The sequence below is a fragment of the Lepisosteus oculatus genome, chromosome 22 (assembly GCF_040954835.1).
Source record: "Lepisosteus oculatus isolate fLepOcu1 chromosome 22, fLepOcu1.hap2, whole genome shotgun sequence".
Taxonomy (NCBI): Eukaryota; Metazoa; Chordata; class Actinopteri; order Semionotiformes; family Lepisosteidae; genus Lepisosteus; species Lepisosteus oculatus.
In genome coordinates, this window is record NC_090717.1 from 7,067,813 (window position 1) to 7,085,599 (window position 17,787).

Below are 17,787 nucleotides of genomic sequence, written 5' to 3' on the forward strand. Positions count from 1 at the left end.
TAAAATATATAATATACGTCTTAAAAGACACTGAAACGTCTTGGACGAGTGCATTGTGCGGGAAAAAAAAGAAAACCCGTAAAACAATTTAACCGAAACAAAACCCGTTCGAGTCTTTTTTTTTTTAGACTGTTTTTCTTTCCCATCTGGAATGTTGCGTTGAAACAGGAAGTACGTCTGCAACTTTCAGCATCGTGTGTGTCAACTCGAGAAGTTTTCGCGAAACTTTCTTTGTGAACAATGTAACTTTGAAGCCTTTGTTGCTTCTGTCTACATTGTTGTAGCTCGGAGTTGTGTGACAAAGCTCCAGCCTGGCTTTGCCATGCAGCTGTAGGCTCTGTGCTCTCTTGGCGCAGGCGCGCTCCCTCCTCACAAAGCTCTACATTGAGTGTATGCATTGTGTCTGAACTGCCGGCGAGCTTTAAAAAATATTATACCAACAGCAGCAATGTCGGGCAGGTCGGTCCGCGCAGAGACCAGGAGCAGAGCGAAAGATGACATCAAGCGTGTTATGGCCGCTATTGAGAAAGTACGAAAATGGTAAGAGGAGAAAAAAAAAGCCACGGTTCATTATCTAAGAGCAGAAAGCCCAGCTTGTTGGGGGGGGGAGGAGGAGGAGAGAAGAGAGGGAGAAGAAAGAATGAAATGAACGAGAAGGGTCATCTTGAACTGAAATCGCTCGGATCGTGCTGTTGGCACAGGTGTGCTCAAGCGCTCCTGCGCTTCGTGCCAGCCGCCGGACCGATCGCAAAAGCGAAGGTTTGAGCAATTTTTAAATGGATTTTTCCATTAAGAATTAATGTGGGTTGAACCCAGAAGCCATTTCGTTGCAGTCACATGAAGCCTTTGCTGTCTTCTGCCTGCTGTAATGCCGGGTGAAGGGATCTTTGTGTGGCGCGGAGTGTTCCGGGACACTGGCGCGCACAAATCATAACAATAATCTCCAGTTTGTAACTATACTATGACGACGGCGCTCTAGAGTCAGAATAGTTTTTATTCGGTCTCGGGGTTTAAATTTAGCGCTTAGAGTCGCTCTTTAGAGCAAACAGATGTAGCGTGCAGTGGGGGCTGGGAGTAGGAAGTAGTGCATGGCTGATCACGCAAATATGTTAGACTTTTTAAAAATAAAAAAGCACATTGAAGCGAACGAACAACACATTACTTTTACAGTTGTGAAATATCGGTCTGTGTTTTGAAATCCGAAGATAAGGTACACTTTCATGCAATATTGTTTTAAGAAGGATTTACGTAACAAAACAGTCGTCGTTTTTCTACTAGGGCATCGTAGGTCGATTTAAGAAAATATATAAAAAACATCCTTGGAGGGCTAAAAATCTGTTGTAATGGAAATAAAAACGGAATCCCGGGAACTGTTTTTTACGGTTTAATGTATTTTAAGGATAAACTCACGATTTGGATATATTTCCCTCGACATTGCAGAAGATTGCTCGTTCTAAAGTCAACTTTTTCCCACATTTTTGGAATGATATTTCTGTAAAAATTTCTAACTCTTACAATACGATGACCGCCTCTTTGAATTTATGTGGGGTTATTTCAAATTGCGTATCGGGACGTAGGAAGTATAACGGTAAAGATGAGAATCCTATATAATTTGTAAATATATGTTAAGGGAAAAGGGACTCTCGCATCAACACAGCACCAAGGTTAATCCCGTCTAACTGCTGGTTAGATTAAAGGTTCCAAGTCTATGGAAATTGGGACCTAATTAGAGGCAAGCTAGTGACCAAGTAATTAAAATGGGGAAAACAGTACATGCACGGACACGCAGAAACGGGTTTAGCAGGGGAAATTAAGATCCAGTTTGATCGGATAAACTCTATATTTTTAGAGAAGGGGACGTTTCTCTTTACGCTAACTAGGCATTTACAGTGCTCCAAATTTTCTCTGCAAACTGCTGTGCTTCTCACCCTGCATTTTCGCGTGACAACGACCATGAGAGTAACAATAGGAGGCTTGCTTATCTCATCGATGCAACAATTACACATTAAAGCCGAAGATGCTTTTCACATCCAAGTGGACCAAATCCGGTCCGTCTCGAAGGTCAGAGGCGCACAAAGAGCGCTCTCGGGGATGACGCTCGTCTTTGGCCGTCTCCAATCCGCGAGTCTCTGGACTTTGTTGCCTGTCTGTCCCATGGGTTAAATTTTGTCATGGGTACCACGCAGCGCTATCTCGCACAGCTATAGCCAGGAACTCTTTTGTGTGAGATTCCGCAGTGCCAGAGCTGGATTTCTGCCCAGTGGTTCACAATCGAGCAGAATTAAGCATCTTCTGTGTCTAGACTGTTTGTTTGGCATGGCAGGCGCTGTCTCAGCTCTCCACGGGTTTAGAGGGGGTGGTGTCTGGTGGGTCAGGATGTCTTTGAGTCTCCTTTTGCACGAAGAGCCCTTAATGATGGTTGAACCCCCTGGTATTTTCATCTTTAATCATAAATCCGGCGACTGTAGGCCAAAACCACATTATGTGTTAGCATTTTTTATTGTTAAACGCAAGCACAGAAAATATGCTTTAAAGAATAGGTTACTTTATTTTCCCAGAGCAATTGAAGTGGATATCAGTGTAGGTTTAGAATAGCTTTATAACATTATGAGGTTTCTGTTCACATGAATGCAAAATTAAAATGGTTAACTTTTAAAAGTAGGTTTCCAGTAGTGGAGCAAACATTCAGAATTTGTCCTCTAAACAATAATTTAGCAGTCAACACATGATTTTCAGTTAGAAAACACTATTATATATTACTTGCATGCGAATCTTGGTACAGTTTTGTAGAACCGGGCTATGTGTTGTGTAATCAAGCTGAATAAGTAAAACCAGACATTTTGAATGTTAAAAGTAGTATTTGGGGTAAAGGTCATACCCGTTAAACAGAAAATGTGAAAGAAAATCTTGTTCCGGCAAGCTTTTGTATAATTGTACAATATTAGGTGAGGTTCTCACCCAAGAGCCTACAAAGGTTTGTAGACAAGAAGAGGCCAAGCTCAGCTGTCTGCTAGTAGCTACCTGATTCATGCATCTTGTCCAGCTTTTCCTTGAAAGATGCCAGTAAATCAGCATCAACAACCCATCTGGGCACACTGTTCCTGACACCCGCCCCTCTTTTTGCAAAGTATTGCTTTCTGTTCTTGGTCCTAAGGGCCCTGCCTTGTAAGAACATAAAGGGAAAAGAAGCCCAGTGTGCTTAAAAATGTCTCCACTTTTCGAGACAATCCATCCATCCACTTTCTTGTTGCTCGATCCAATTCAGGGTCACTGGGGAGCTGGAGCCTGTCCCAGCAAGCAGTAGGCGCAAGGCAGGGTACCACCTGGAGGGGACGACGGTCCATACAGGGCACACGGACACCAATACACTCACTCACACCCGGGCCAGTTTTCCCACAAGCCTCTTAACCTACCGGTTTCTTTGTACTGTGGGAGGAAACCAGAGCACCCAGAGGAATCCCATGCAAACTCCACACAGACCGCACCCCAGGGCCAGAATTGAACCCAGGACCCCAGCCCCGCAAGGTAGCGATGCTAACCCCTGCACCACTGCCCCAACACGGAAACTGACCCCGTCTTTTGTTCTTTGTGTGTGTCTTCGCAGGGAGAAAAAGTGGGTGACTGTGGGAGACACCTCTCTCCGAATCTACAAGTGGGTCCCTGTGACAGAACCCAAGACCGATGATGTAAGTCTTTAACATGCATCAGCTTTCCAGTGGGGGCCCTTGTCTCACTGTGTCCCAGTTTTGTTCCCCCCGTGTCTGCCTCTCGCTTTGAAGTCCATTTGGGCCCTAGTTTATATAAATAATATTTATAAACATTTAACAGCATTCACCTCTCAAACTGAGAAAACTACGGGACTGGAGTGAATCGCTGACGGTGTGTTTTATTCAGCTTCCCTTGAACGTTTCGGTTTCAGAATAAACACCGTCTTGTACAGGTCTGGGAAAAGCAAGATGCCCTTTCGGGAGTCAGATTGTTGGCTCCAGTTATCATTTGTCTGTTCAGCAGCAGTTGTTATGGTGCCTGGAGGAGGTGGCCTGTTTCCAGTGGTTCCCTTTACATCCGAGGACGGAATTCCGTGGATAAGGGTGTTTTCCAACAGGGATCCAAGCAGCAAAGACAGGTTCCTTAATTTAATGTCCAGAATAGACCCCCAAAAAACAGAATCTTTTCACCCCACTCTGTCTCATCGAGTTTTAAACGAGTGTCCCAGTTTTACATTTAGTCTTACAGTGCTTACAGTGGGTATTGACATTGTTGGTAATAACACTGCGGCTGTTTGAAATGAGCAGAGTTTTTTTTTTTTAAAGGGAACCCGTCCGGTCACAAATGGTTGACAAACCCTTTTTTGGAGGATTATAGTGTAAAGACTGTCTTGTTTCAGAAGAGCAAGAACAAGAAGAAAGGCAAGGATGACAAGTGTGGCTCAGAGGTGACGACCCCAGAGAACAGCTCTTCTCCTGGCATGATGGACATGCACGGTGAGGCCTAGTTACATACGTTAATTATGCTACCCGATTACAGGTCGGGCAGGCCCGTTTATCATTGTATATACCTGCAAGGGTCCTAGCAGATGTAGAGAACTGTTAGTTTGCATGAAAAAATAATTATTTGTGTTGCAGATCTCTCTTCCCCAGTTGGATCTGATACTGAGCTGTGTGGTTAGTGTGGGCCTGTTGTTCCCTTGGTCCCTGGCTTAAAACAAACAATAGCTGCTTTGCTTCCCTCAGCCAGTATCTTATCGCTTACCTTTATCCTCCTGGTTTCCGCTCCGCTGGAGCAGATTCACAAAGTTATTACTAGGCAGGGGATGGTCAAGTTTTTTTGCTCTTAAGAATGAGAATCCCCAGGTATTTGTGCTCAGTATACACATCCTGTTTGGACCCGGCAGTTGCTTTGTGAGACTCGCCTGGCCACTGGGGAGAATGAGGACCTGCAGAAGTGCTCCTCTGACGGCTGACGCCCCCCCGTCAGAGACGCACGTGACAGTGCAGGGGGGCAGAGCCGGGGGGGGGGGGGGGCGATGCATACCCCACTCATGTCACTGGAAGCTTGCAGGTGCCAGGCAAGTCGTAACGACCTCTGCCTTCCCAGAAGCCCAGGGACCCATAACCCACTACCATCCCACTGTAGTGGCGCTCTGCGCTCTTCCGAATCCTGGACAAGTTTGGGAGGAACGGTGGCACTGTGGCTAAGGATCTGCGCCTGTGGCAGGAAGTTTGCCGGTTGCCGGTTCCTGCAGCCGGCAGAGGAATCCTACTCCGTTGGGCCCCTGAGCAAGGCCCTTCACCCCAACTGCTCCAGGGGCGCTGCACAATGGCTGACCCTGCGCTCTGACCCCCAGCTTCTCTCCCTGTCTGTGTGTCTCATGGAGAGCAAGCTGGGGTATGCGAAAAGACGAATTCCTAATGCAAGAAATTGCATATGGCTGATAAAGTGATCTTATCTCTATCTCTTATCTTATCCCATTGGCGTGACCCGGGCTTCTCTGCACCACCACCAGTTCAAACCGTTTCATTTCCTCCTTCTCGCAGATGACAACAGCAACCAGAGCTCCATCGCCGACTCCTCCCCCGTGAAGCAGGAGAACAGCAGCAGCACCAGCCCCGCGCCCGAGCCCATGGCGGTCTCCCAGGGAGACAGCAACGAAGCCAAAACCGACCACAGCCAGTCCCCAGCCAAGGACCAGCCCGGACAAGACAGCAAGACGGGTCAGTGCAGGGGCGACGTGGTGGGGCTGTGTACTGCAGCTCTGAGCAGCGTCCTGGTCCCCACAGTCAGCGAGGCTCTGTCTCTGTCTCTGGATGACAGAGGGGCTGCTGGGCATCGCCCCAGGGGCTGGATGAAGTGGGGTCTCCTCCTGTATGTAAAGCACTCTGGGATCTTTTGGGGTTAAGGGTGCAACTACAGACTGCTATGCATTTGTATAGACTGCTATACAAATGCAAACAGTTCATTCAGGGCATAGATGAGAAACGCCAGTTCCTCAGGCCTTTGCCTTTCTTTCCACCTGAGATGTTGATTATGTAATGGAAATCACAGCTTGGATAAGAACTCAGACTTGCTGTTAATTTTCCCAGGTTTTAATCCGTTGGTGTTTTGAATGCCCCTATGGACTCCTTCGAACCAGAAGGCTTCTTCGGTCTCTGTAAAATGTAAACAGCTTGAGACCAGGGAATTTCACACCTTTTACACCTGGGAATTTTCAAGCTTTCAGCTGGCCTAGAGAAAAGCTGCTGGATTCTTGACCTGGAGAGTCAGTTCAGAACTCCTGGCTAGAAGCCCAGCAGGAATCTGACTTTAAAGGACTGTAGGCAGGACAGTCCCTGACCTCAGGTCTGTAAATGACCAGCCATGGACGTTAAAAAGGATTCTGCCTAAAGCGGTTAAAGACAATGACAGGATTTCTCGGACTGTGCCCAGAATAACTGTTATTCCCCAATAATGTTAAGACCAGAGCATGGAAGAGTTGAAGGCTCTGTGTGCTTGGACATGCACATTTTTAACTTGTATGCAGAGTAAGAAGTGTATAATCAGTAGTGTGTATGAATTCAAGGTAAAACTGGTAGAAATGAGCGATATAGTGAAGGCCATTTTGTTTGAGCTTCTGTTATGAGCTTCTCTGTGGGTGCTCCTGCAGTCAGAGGCGTTTTCATTGTAATGGCACATTTGTACCACCAGGTGGCTCCATTGTATCCTAAGTTGTTACTCACCTACACTATTATTGTTTGGGTCTGAAACCATGAGAGCGCAGTCCACAACCTGTAAACAGTTTTGGTGATTGGATGTGTTCAGTTAATGCGTATGTTATGTAACAGTGTTCACTTTTTCAAAATTTCAGAAAACCATTCACATCTTCCCAGTAGAAAGTAAAATAGAAAACCAAAATTTCTGTAGATGAATGTGAAACCACAGTGTTTCGTGCATTTTTTGCAGTATTGTGAGGTCTAATTGCTATCGTTTTCAATGTGTTAGCGTGTCCTAATTACTGTGTTTGAGAGATATAACACTAATTCCTCTCCGAATGACACTTCTTCCAAAACAGCTTCGAAATGGCTTATTAGGAACAGGTTTAAGCGGGGTTGAGGGCAAGTTCTTCAGTTTGGTTTTGACGTGCTCTAAAAGATCTTCGGTTCATGTGCAGGCAAGAATCCCCATTTGTCAGAGAACCCAGCAGCCAGCTCAGACAAGACAGAAGCACAGCTTTCGGGAGAGAAAGAACCCCTCTCAGAAACGGACAGAGCCACTCAGGTAAAGAACTGGCTCGTTCAGTTGCAAATCAGTACAGTTGTCTTACGTGACATCTAATTCCCAGCTTTTTGTGGAGTGTATAATGATTTCAATTAATCCTTCTCAAGTGCTGCATGGGGAATTTGATTCATTTGCCTGTTACCCTTCAGTAAGGATAATTACATATAATTTTACTAGACATTTAATAGAACATGGAAACATAAACTGTTTAATCATTAAAAGACTGTACAGTGCAATTATAAGTAATATTCTAACAAATTGCATGGTAAATAATATGCAGTTGCTTGAATACTGGAGTATTTTTGATATGTAAATGTCAAAGTCAAAGTCAAGTAGGGTTATTCTGTCAGATAGCAATATACCGTCTGCCCCTGCTCAGTGTTGCACGTGAAGGTCTTGTGAACTGAGTACTAGGGGGTATGGTTAACTCCGGAATTGGAAATATTTAATAAGTTGGTTCAGGTCATGTGGTTTAGTAGTGATTGACCTTCAGACACACATGCCCTTATATTGTAGAAGGTCCCATCTTCCACTGGAAATGTATTGCCTGAATAAGGGTCTGTGTTCTGTGCTCATTAACCTTGGAATTTAATTCCTTTACATTCTGTCGCAAGAACAGCAGTCATTTTGAGAGCATTCTTCATTACAACAGTGGTGATCAGTCTTAGCATTGGCTTGGCATGGTAAAAAAAAACACATTCTGCACATTCGCTGGCCGAAATACTCTGCCCCAGTCAAATGAGTAGCGTCTCAGTAGAAGGCCATGAGCCGTCACTTTGACTGGAGCGAAGTGTCCTCGGGTCTCAGTCCGAGTGAAGACTCCAGCACAGCCCCCAGAGCAGGCGATCTTGCTTGGAGAATGATCTCTAGCTGGCCAGCAGTGTCACAAGGCCTCAGTCTTGTGGGGTACAGCTCAGCTCCTCAGCTCCGCTCCAGCAAGAAGGTGTGGTCGGCACGCTCAGGCCCAGCCAGCGGGCGTGCAGACCCACTGTAGGGAAAAGGTGTTTCCCTGTTTCTTTGTATACCTTATCGTTACATGTGATAGCACTCATAGAACAGAATCAGCTGTGAAAATCTTCACAGCACAGAATATGAACCATTCATTGAAAAGTAGCAGATGACATTTACATCTATATCTATATTGCCGTTTTCAGTACATTGCTTTTATTTTAATTAGTATATTGCTATTCTTTATGTCAAATATTGTCATTATTATATCGTAATAGCCTGAATTCTTTATTATACAATGTGGTTATTCGGTATATTGCTATTCTTTGTCATATATTGGGATTGTTCTATTCAGTGCTTTATATTATATATTGTGATTTTGACATTCAGTATATTGCTATATTCAACATGGCGATTATTATATTCCAAATGTCGCCGTTGCTTTTTCTGAAGGAATCGGAAGATGGACCCCCGCCTCCCAAGAGGGTAAAAACAGAGTCGGCCCAGGACTTTGAGGAGAGTTAAAGCGCCGAGCGTCGGCGGTTTCCTCCCCCCCTGTTCCGTTTCTTCCCCCCGGCGAGGCGGCCCGACGGCGCCTCCCTGGGGGTCCCATAGCCCTGTCACTCCCCTCCCGCCGCCGCCGCCGCGAGAGACCGGCCCAGCACACGCCCGCCCTCCCGAAAAACACTGAAGCGCCGCACCTGTGAACCGCACCGCGGCCGCCGAGTCACCTCCTCCCCGCGTCGTCCTGCTCCTCCTCCCGTTGGGTTTTCTGTGAAAAGGGGTTGGTTTTCTCAGGAGGGTCAACGCACTGTTTATAAATGTCAAGATCACCGTTGTTTGTGCTGCTGTATTATTATTCTAAATATTATTGTTATTTTTTTTACATTTTCTTTATTTAACAACAACGACAGCAACAAAGACTATTTAAAAGAATGGTACAGGTCTTGAATCTAGCTTTTCATGTGAAGACCGTAGCTTGTAGCGTAGCTCCACTTCTGTCATGCGCCTCCTGTTACCAAAACAGTGATAAGCTGTGTTTATTTTATTGTGTTTTATTTTTGTTTTATCTTCCACACTTTGTTTTTATAAGTGCCCTATTTTTTAATGAGGTTTTTAACTTTTACCCATTGCAGCAAGTATGCCTGAACAGAAGTGCCGAAACAATTCTCGATTGGGCCATTTCCAAACTGTGATGGTAATTGAGGATGGATGTTTCAGGTCATTTACATGTTTTAATGTGGGTTAATTGCAACAGCAGGGCAAGAAAACATCGTTTTCTCTACATGAACTATTGCTGTTAACATTGAGCATTCCTGCCTGAAACAGTGTGTCAAGTACAGAGCATGACATTTAGATTTAATTTACCTTCAAAGGGCAACAAACATAGGTCAGTGGACTCTTTCTCTCTTGTATATAATTGTAACCATACTCCAAGGTAGCACCAGATAGTATGTCCTGAGATCCTGCTCTGACAGGCACATAGTCACATTACTTCACAGAAGAAGTTTTATTTTTAAAACAATATTAAAGCTCTATGCTTTCTAATCACAGTACTGGTTATTTACTTGAGCTGTTAGTTTTTTTTTATTTGTTTCATTTAAATATGTATATTTGGATTCCTGATCATTCTTTTTGGACTTATTCACATTTCATAGGGAACATTCCACTTGTACCTTATGGTTTAGAGTAAAACAAAATGGTATATAAGTGAATCGTTTAACAATAACATGAGCAGCATTGTAGACACTGTCAGAATATACTGTGTTAAATGGTTGATATCTGACCCTTTTGGGTGTTGTAAAAGGGTAACCTCAGAGCAGCATGCTGAAAATCTGCACATCTGTCTCTTCTGAGTTGACTGGGTTGTTGACTGGGACCTCTGTGACATTTGGGACAGTGCTCGGCACTGCACAGCTTTCGTGTCTTTGCTGGGAAAGTAAGCGTTCGGCCCCCGTCAAAGACAACGCAAATGCAGGACTTTGTAAATTGCTTTATTTTTTTCTCTGTAGGAAAATGAAATTGCAAGGCATTATATACTACCAAGGACTAGACAGCACTACATTTTTGACCATGTATTAAAAACTCTCGATGCATTTGAACCAGTTGGCTCCGATTGATGTGAAATACGTTGCCTGGTTTCTTGTCATTCTGATGTTGCTTCCTCTTGAGTTTCCAGAGGTTAGCCTGCAGAAGCTCAGGCTGCTTGGCACACACTTTACAGTTCAGTGCAAATCCTCCTGTCCTTCCGTGTGCTTCAGGTATTTCTGTAAAGTCCCCACGGTGCTTAGTTAACGCTGACGGCTACAGCTTCTGTTGTCTTTACAAATTATATATAAGAAAACAAACAACTGGACTGTGATGCAAGTTTAGAGCCATCAAATGAAATGTCTGATAGAAGGCAGCCTGGAATCAGGGATTTTTTTGTGCTGGAGTCTGAGGATGAAAAACTGGATTAAGGCTTTTCTTAAAAAAAAAAACACAAAAGCAGCAAGTTATTGCATTTGATCAATATGCTAATTTTAATTAAAAATGTGGATCTGGTGAGATGGTTCTGCAAATACCTCAGTCACAGTCCAGAAGTGCTGGCACTTAGATTATATAATGTATTAACTAGAAATCAAACGGTTATTTCTGCTTGAAATACAGTTGTGTAGGAATTTTAATTTCAGAGATGAACTTGTTGAGATACCTTCTTCATTTCAAGTTTGGCTATCACCTTCAATTGTTTACCTTTTCAATTAGATCCATAGCAAGTTGTAAAACAATATAATTTTTGGGACCATTTTCTTTTTGCCTTCAATATAATTGTGTGTGGGTTTGACTTATTTATTCCATTCAGTAGTTGTTTTTTTCATGTACAATGGATTTGTTTTATTAATAAAAAAGACACAAAACAGCTTGTTTTTGGCACGTATAATTCATTAGAGGAACGATCAACAGATGTGCTACGAGTGGTTCAACTGATTATGCTGAAGGTGTTTATTAAATTATCCTTAGAACACTATGAACTCTATGAATTGGCTTCATTACTCTGCTCTCCTCCTCACTGATAGCTGATGTGTGGTGAGCGTTCTGGCGCACTATGGCTGCCGTCACATCATCTAGGTGGGGCTGCACATTGGTAGTGGTGGAGGGGAGTCCCAATTACCTGTAAAGTGCTTTGAGTGGAGTGTCCAGAAAAGTGCTATATAGTGGTAAGCAATTATTATAAATTATTATTATAACAAAGACAGCCAAAAAAATAACAAATGTAAGGGATTTTTTTATCATCTTTGAAACAAAAACAGACATATAGGAAAACAATTTGTGAAATTAACAAGAGGACATATTTGAAACCTCACACATCTCTTATATATACAGTATATGTACTATTTACACTTGTTTCATTGTGTTAACATTTTTTCCACAGTGTTGACTTTTCAAATCGGTAAAAAGCATTACAGTGCTTTGGTGTGATTCTACATCTCCTGTCCATGTGTTCGCAGTGGTATTGCCTCATATCTTTGTCCCCGTGAACGAAACGAGCTGAGACTAAAGCTCAGTAAAAGTGTCTGTTGTGGCCCTTTCCCTGTGGATACTGATCGGTGTTTTGTGCTTTCTTAGGAGCGTCGGCATCATTAGGCTTGAAAGGTGCTCGATCTGTGGGGTCCACTGCAGTGCAGGACTCTTGCACTCCCCTCTCTCTCAGTGAGGTGCAGTGGATGCAGGCTTGTCGCTGTGGGACAGCCCTTCCCAGCACTGCAGACGTCCTGTGGATCAGAACAACAGCCAAGCTGTGTGCTGACATGACAGCACGACCAGCAGGCTTCACAAATGCAAGTAGAAACTCGTATATGGGTTTTATTTATTTTTTTCCCCCACTCATCTGACATGAAATTCAGTGGGCTGCTGGAGTATCAGGTAGCCCAGCCATGTTGTTGAAGCTGATACCCCGGTTTCCTTCAATAAACCGCTGGATGAGTCCCTGTATGAAATGTGTTACACCTGCAATAATTCAGCTCTATACTCATGGGCAGCTCAGCGGTGCAGTCCCTAGCATGGGTGCCTCACAGCGCTGGGGCTCTGTGTTCAATTCCAGACTTGGGGTGCTGTGCGTGTGGAGTTTGTATGTTCTCCCTTGTGTTTGCTGGGGTCCTCCAGGTGCTCTGGCTTCCTCTCACAGTACTAAGACACACTGGTGGGTTAATTGGCTTCGGGGAGAATGGGCCCTGGTGTGGGTGTCTGTGCCTGTGCTTTGACTGGTGTCCTCTGCAGTCTGCCACCTCCTGCCTTGTGCCCGTTACTCGCTGAATTGGAAAAAGGGGCTCGAAAATGTGTGGCTGTGTAATATATACTGTATATTCACACACGCGAGACCGTGTACATCTCGACTACAGCGCCGAGTGGAGGTCGTGTCTTATCTTTGGCGGGGGGACTACAGTATGTCAGGCCAGGTCGAAACCAGGCGTGGTGCAATTTCACACTGCAGATAAGGAGAACCTGAGAGGGCACTTTCTGCCAAACGATCTGCTTTTCCAGGAGTAGTGCTCAGTGCCCAGCTGACATTCTGATACAGAGCACATTGACTACGTTGGAAATGAGAATCGTATCCGAACGGCTTTAACCTGTTCCATCACGAGAGGGGAAAAGGTTGAAGGGGGTTTCTGAGAATGCATTTTGCTTTTCTTGTTCCCCCGTTAATCACGTTAAACCCTCGGGTCTTAACTTTACTGACACTATGCACCACGTCATGACCAATCATGGCTTACTGTAAAATAAAAAACGCCGTTCTTGATCCCAGCTACTTCAGTTTTCTCGTTGCTTTCCTTCACTCTGTGGATATCAGATGTCGATAATAACTGCGTTACAGATTGCTGCGAGCTTTCTTTTACTCATTGCACTTTGGGGAACTAGTTGAGCAACAACTAGTGATGCAAAACCACCATTGTTTTCTTTCGTATCCGCACAGGAATATTGTTAAAGACATCATACAGAATAAAAGAAACTCTTTCTACATATGGGTATGCAACACAAATGCGCATTTCTACGTATTCCGTATGGCCTCTTTCAATAAAATGCACAGAAACCGTATTGTTACAGACGTCCCCCCCCCCCGTAGTTTCGCCTGCATGCACAGTTTTATCAAGTCAGACTGTGGGCGTTGCTGAGATTTCAGCCAATCGCCTACGTGTCCTGGCCATGACGTCGCCGTCTGGGTTCAGCCACAGGCTGGCCTGCCTGCGCGCAGGGCTGGGAGAAAGGGGAGCAGCGACTGCGAAAATGACTGTTGCGAGGAGTTCCCCTTCCCACCGAAGCGCAGAATAGTTTTTTTTTTTTAAATGGAGCTTGTATTTTTGTAGTTAGCGAAACAACAAATAAAAAAAAAAAAAGCAATAACGGCAGCAATGGCCACCAAGGAGCTACGGCCGCGCCGCCAAGCCCCCGTGATTGTCAAACAGGAGCAGGACGACGACTCGGACGCCGAGGAGCCGAACCTGGGGCCGAAGAAGCCGGACGGGCAGGAGCCGCAGATCATCCACAGCGGCCACTTCATGGTGTCCTCCCCGCACAGCGAGCACCCCCCGAAGAAGGGCTACGACTTCGACACGGTCAACAAGCAGACCTGCCAGACGTACTGCTTCGGCAAGACCAGCACGTCGCACCTCTCCATCGACGCGTCGCTCACCAAGCTGTTCGAGTGCATGACTCTGGCGTACAGGTGAGGGGCGCGAGCGCGGGCCGCGCGCCTGCTGCAGGCTGGGGGCTGGTGCCCGATTATTTTTCGGTGGTGCGTTATCATCTTCCTGGGGAGTTTTATTACCCCACCCCTCCCTCCCTCCCTCAATAAGCGTATTCCGCGGTCAGCCTGCACGCCGCGGCGCCGTCTTTTGTCCCTTTGTTACCCAAAACGGTGTTGCGTTTTGGCACCCTTGCGTTGTGCCTGCGCGAAGTGGGTTTATTTTTGTGTTGTCTTTTGGAGTCTGGGCCGGCGCCGCGCACTCGCCCGAGGTTGCCCGTGATAGACCCAACACGGGGCGAACGGAGAGAAGCCGAGAACTGCTGGGGTTCACGCTTAAAACGAAAGCGTCTGCTGCTCGTTTTGCTCACAAAACATTTTGACACCCGAGTGGCGTACCTTCCTGTTTTGCTCCGTAACCGCACCGGCCACGTAGCGCCCTGCATTGTAGAACTTGCAAGCAAAACTCGTCGCTTTGGGAAATATTGCATCTTACCGACAGCCGTGAAGTCAAGTTTGATCACGTTTTTGTCAAATAAAATGATGCATAGATACAATAGCGTGTGGTCTTATCTGCAATTCAACTTTGAATAACTTTCTTCATCCTTAAGCGTGGAGATTTGTGTGTCTGGCATCACCACAAAACGTACCCAGCACAGAATGAAAATGCTATTTAAAAACAAACGATAGCCGTGCAATAATACACACCTCGCTCATTACACTATCATTACATTAATCTGCTAGCTTCATACAGGAAACAATCACCTAGCTGCGTTTATTATACCGATTGCACAGGAAACAGAAGATGTATATTGTATATTTTGTGTATCTGTGCTCTTCATTTTATTTACGTCGGCAGTTCGGGGAATGTTTAGAGGTTTTGGGCTAGGAGTAAGTAAATAATTGTAATTATGTTGGAGTTGTATTATGTCATTAGGGATGGGCACTGTCGTTTTATATTAGGTGTCTTGTTTTAACTCTTAATCTGTAGTTTAAAGAACCATTGTGTGGCGTTTTATGTGAAAGCGCTTGATCTCTTTAAAATGTAATGGAGTCTCTTATTTTCAGTTGGGGGGTGAAGTCAAGATATCACTGATTTGATTACTTATTTATATGAAGAATGTGATTTCATCTGCCTTGCGTCACAGCTCATGACGTGTAAACTTCACTCCGGGTCGTGTGGTATCGCAAGCCCGCAGCTGCTGCTGTTCTGGGGTTGTGCTTTTAAACGGCTGTGGAACTGTCTCAAGAAAGACATGCTCTTTCGTTTGAGAGATACAGATACCCTTTCTCCGCTGGCCTTCAAGCCTTGTGGTAGATGCTCGGCATTAAAAAGGCGTTTGAAAAAAGTCTGAATGATGCCGCCGGTTGTCAGTCTGTGGGGAATTTTCTTTTTTAGAGCCTCTGTCCTGACCCTGAAGCGCCTAATTACCCCATTTTGGAGCGGATGACGATCTCTTTTCTAATTAAGAGCTGTAGGCAGAGTGGGGGGAGGGGGTTCACCTCTGGCTCATTGTGGCCTGGGAGGTGTGTGTGTGTGTGGTTATCCTGTGTTTTAAATACCAGTCCCGGCCTGATCCAAGTTGTTGAGTGTTGCCTGCAAGCGCAGAGTCCGGAGACATGAAACCACTGTGACCCTTGCTATGCCACATCCTCTGTTCGGATCGGTGTGCGCTCGCAGGCCGTCGTTGGGTCACATTCACTCACCAGGTTTGTGTCCCGGTTCTTGTGCTGGTTTAAAAAAGAACAACGACGGGAGTCCACTCTCATTCCGACGTGCGCTTGCTCTCTGTCTGCCAGTGCAGCGGACATATGCCTGGGAGGTCATCTCCATCCCTCACCACGGAACAGGTGTCTGTCCAGGAACATGGGAGCATCGACCATGTTCTCATGAGCACAGTACAGCGAGTAACAGCTCGGACAGCTCTCTTCCGATGCTATTATTAATAATGAAGACAATAATACTGGGGACTCCACCACCACCACCAGAGTGCTCACTGTGCACCAGCTCTCAGTGGGGAGGAGAGTGGAGTGATGAAGCCAGTTCACAGATGGGGATTATTAGCAGGCCATGGTTGGTAAAGGCCAGGGGGGAATTTGGCCAGGACACCAAAGTAACACCCCTACTCTTTCCTGGGATCTGTAAGGACCACAGAGAGTCAGGACCTTGGATTTATGTCTCATCCAAAGTACAGAGCCTTTTTTACTGTATAGTCCCCGTCACTATACTGGGGCATTAGGACCCACACGGACTGCAGGGTGAGCACCCCCTGCTGGCCCCACAAACACCCCTTCCAGCAGCAACCTCAAATTTCCCAGGTCTCCCATCCAGCTACTGGGCAGCTGGTTCAGGGTGTAAATATCTTGTCATGAGTGGACGTGGGCTGATTTTGATGGTGCGTTGTTCACCTTGTCGGCTTCAAAGAGATCCGGATCACAGGGTCTGAATACCCTTGGTTTTTCAACATCTAGACCAAGCACAAGTCCAAATCATCATCATCAAAACAAAACGTTGTGGCGTTTTTGTCTACCATCTAGAAACGTCTAATAATCCGGATGGCAGAGTGGTAAAACGGCTCTCTGAATGTTACCTCACAATTCGCCGCCTCTTCCTTCCTTCAGCCCCACGTTGCGGCTGAAGGGCGAATGAGCTTTTACCTGCCTGGTCTTTTCTCACCTGATTCTGAGCGCCACAGCCCGTAACTCCCACCCTGCTGCTCCCGGGATCGATCGGACCAGCGGGCAGGAAGGGAGCGCTCGAGGCGCGTTGGAGGATTACACACGGCTGTTGTCGTTCGGCACCAGAAGGAACGGTTTCAGAGCAAGCTGCGGTCTGATTTGTACCTCTCGGAGGAGTGAAGAGCGCCCGTTTCCCCATCTGCTACTCCATCCCCAGCAACGTCCCCGTGTCCTCTGGAAGCTGGAGTTAAACTCCCAGTTTCTTCCTGCTCCTGGTGTTACAATCCGGCTGAAGTAAGAGGGCGGGCAGGGATCGGGCAACGATCGCCAGAGAGAGCTGGGAAATCTGCTGGACAGTGGGTCTTACTGTCCTTCCCTGCAAGACAGCTCTGTGGACCTCGGGATCCAGCGAAAGTGGAAGGTTGTAGATTCAGGTCCTGGGTGGGGCAGTGCTGTTGTGACCTCCAGTCCCTGCATTGGTTACCAGTATTATTCGTCCACACGGTAACAGTCCTTCTCATTCAGTGGAAAACCCCTAGACGTCCTTTTGTTTTGTGGGCGCTGTGGCCGGTGTTTCCATTGATGATGTTGACGTGCAGTGTATGTTGTACATGCATACCAGTTTGTTGTGTGCTGTTGCGAAACTGGCCAATCAGGGCATAACCTTTGCGAAATAAGAACAAAAGATATCTGCTCAGACCTTTTCTTCTGTGTGGTTTGTGACCACTGTTGTAACTTTTTGTAAGCCGAACATCAGGTAGACTTTAAACAAAACCTCAATGTTTTCTAGCACCTTGTCGTCTGGTTTGATAGAGCTGTGGCGCAGATCTTCATTCAGTCAGCAGTTTCTTAACCTGGCTCAGCTATTCAGCAGTGCTGAAAATTCAGAGCGGTGTGGGTTTACTTTGTCAGGGACTGTACGTCCTGATAAGAGATAAGAGCAGGTTTTGGAAGAGCAGAACTTTTGCATGGCTAGTGGGGGCTTGATTCTTGGGTTAGTCCGAGAAAATAGCTCTAAACCTTCCTTCCTGGAGGAAAAGGTTTGGGAAGCTGTCTGCTGCTTCATCGCAGGCCTTGATCTGTTACATTTGTGGCCACAGAGTTCCCCTAAGGCTTGTCTTATTTCCTCTTTGTTCCCAGGTTGTTCAGGGCTTTAAGACTTAATCTCTCGGAAAGGCATCTCGAGG

General features: G+C 45.8%; 2 protein-coding genes across 5 annotated transcripts in view; both read left to right on the plus strand.

Moving 5' to 3' along the window:
• The first annotated feature begins 205 nt into the window (after nucleotides 1-205).
• bcl7a (BAF chromatin remodeling complex subunit BCL7A) lies at nucleotides 206-11,209 on the plus strand. 2 transcript variants are annotated; one of them, XM_015366228.2, is made up of 6 exons: nucleotides 206-540; nucleotides 3,605-3,686; nucleotides 4,391-4,484; nucleotides 5,538-5,714; nucleotides 7,148-7,254; nucleotides 8,656-11,209. In XM_015366228.2, exons 1-6 carry the CDS (start codon nucleotides 449-451, stop codon nucleotides 8,725-8,727), a joined length of 624 nt encoding a protein of 207 aa, XP_015221714.1. In that variant the 5' UTR covers nucleotides 206-448; the 3' UTR covers nucleotides 8,728-11,209. The 2 variants fall into 2 exon arrangements, with proteins under 2 accessions (XP_015221714.1, XP_006640424.2); XM_006640361.3 differs by having other exon boundaries at nucleotides 211-540; nucleotides 4,388-4,484.
• Nucleotides 11,210-13,393: 2,184 nt separating this feature from the next.
• Nucleotides 13,394-17,787, plus strand: part of mlxip (MLX interacting protein) — a 31,995-nt gene continuing 27,601 nt past the window's right edge. For all 3 annotated transcript variants that reach the window (XM_069182232.1, XM_069182233.1, XM_069182236.1), the window contains exon 1: nucleotides 13,394-13,903. In XM_069182232.1, the coding sequence (XP_069038333.1) occupies nucleotides 13,590-13,903 (314 nt within the window). In that variant the 5' untranslated portion in view covers nucleotides 13,394-13,589. The remainder of the gene's footprint in view (nucleotides 13,904-17,787) is intronic.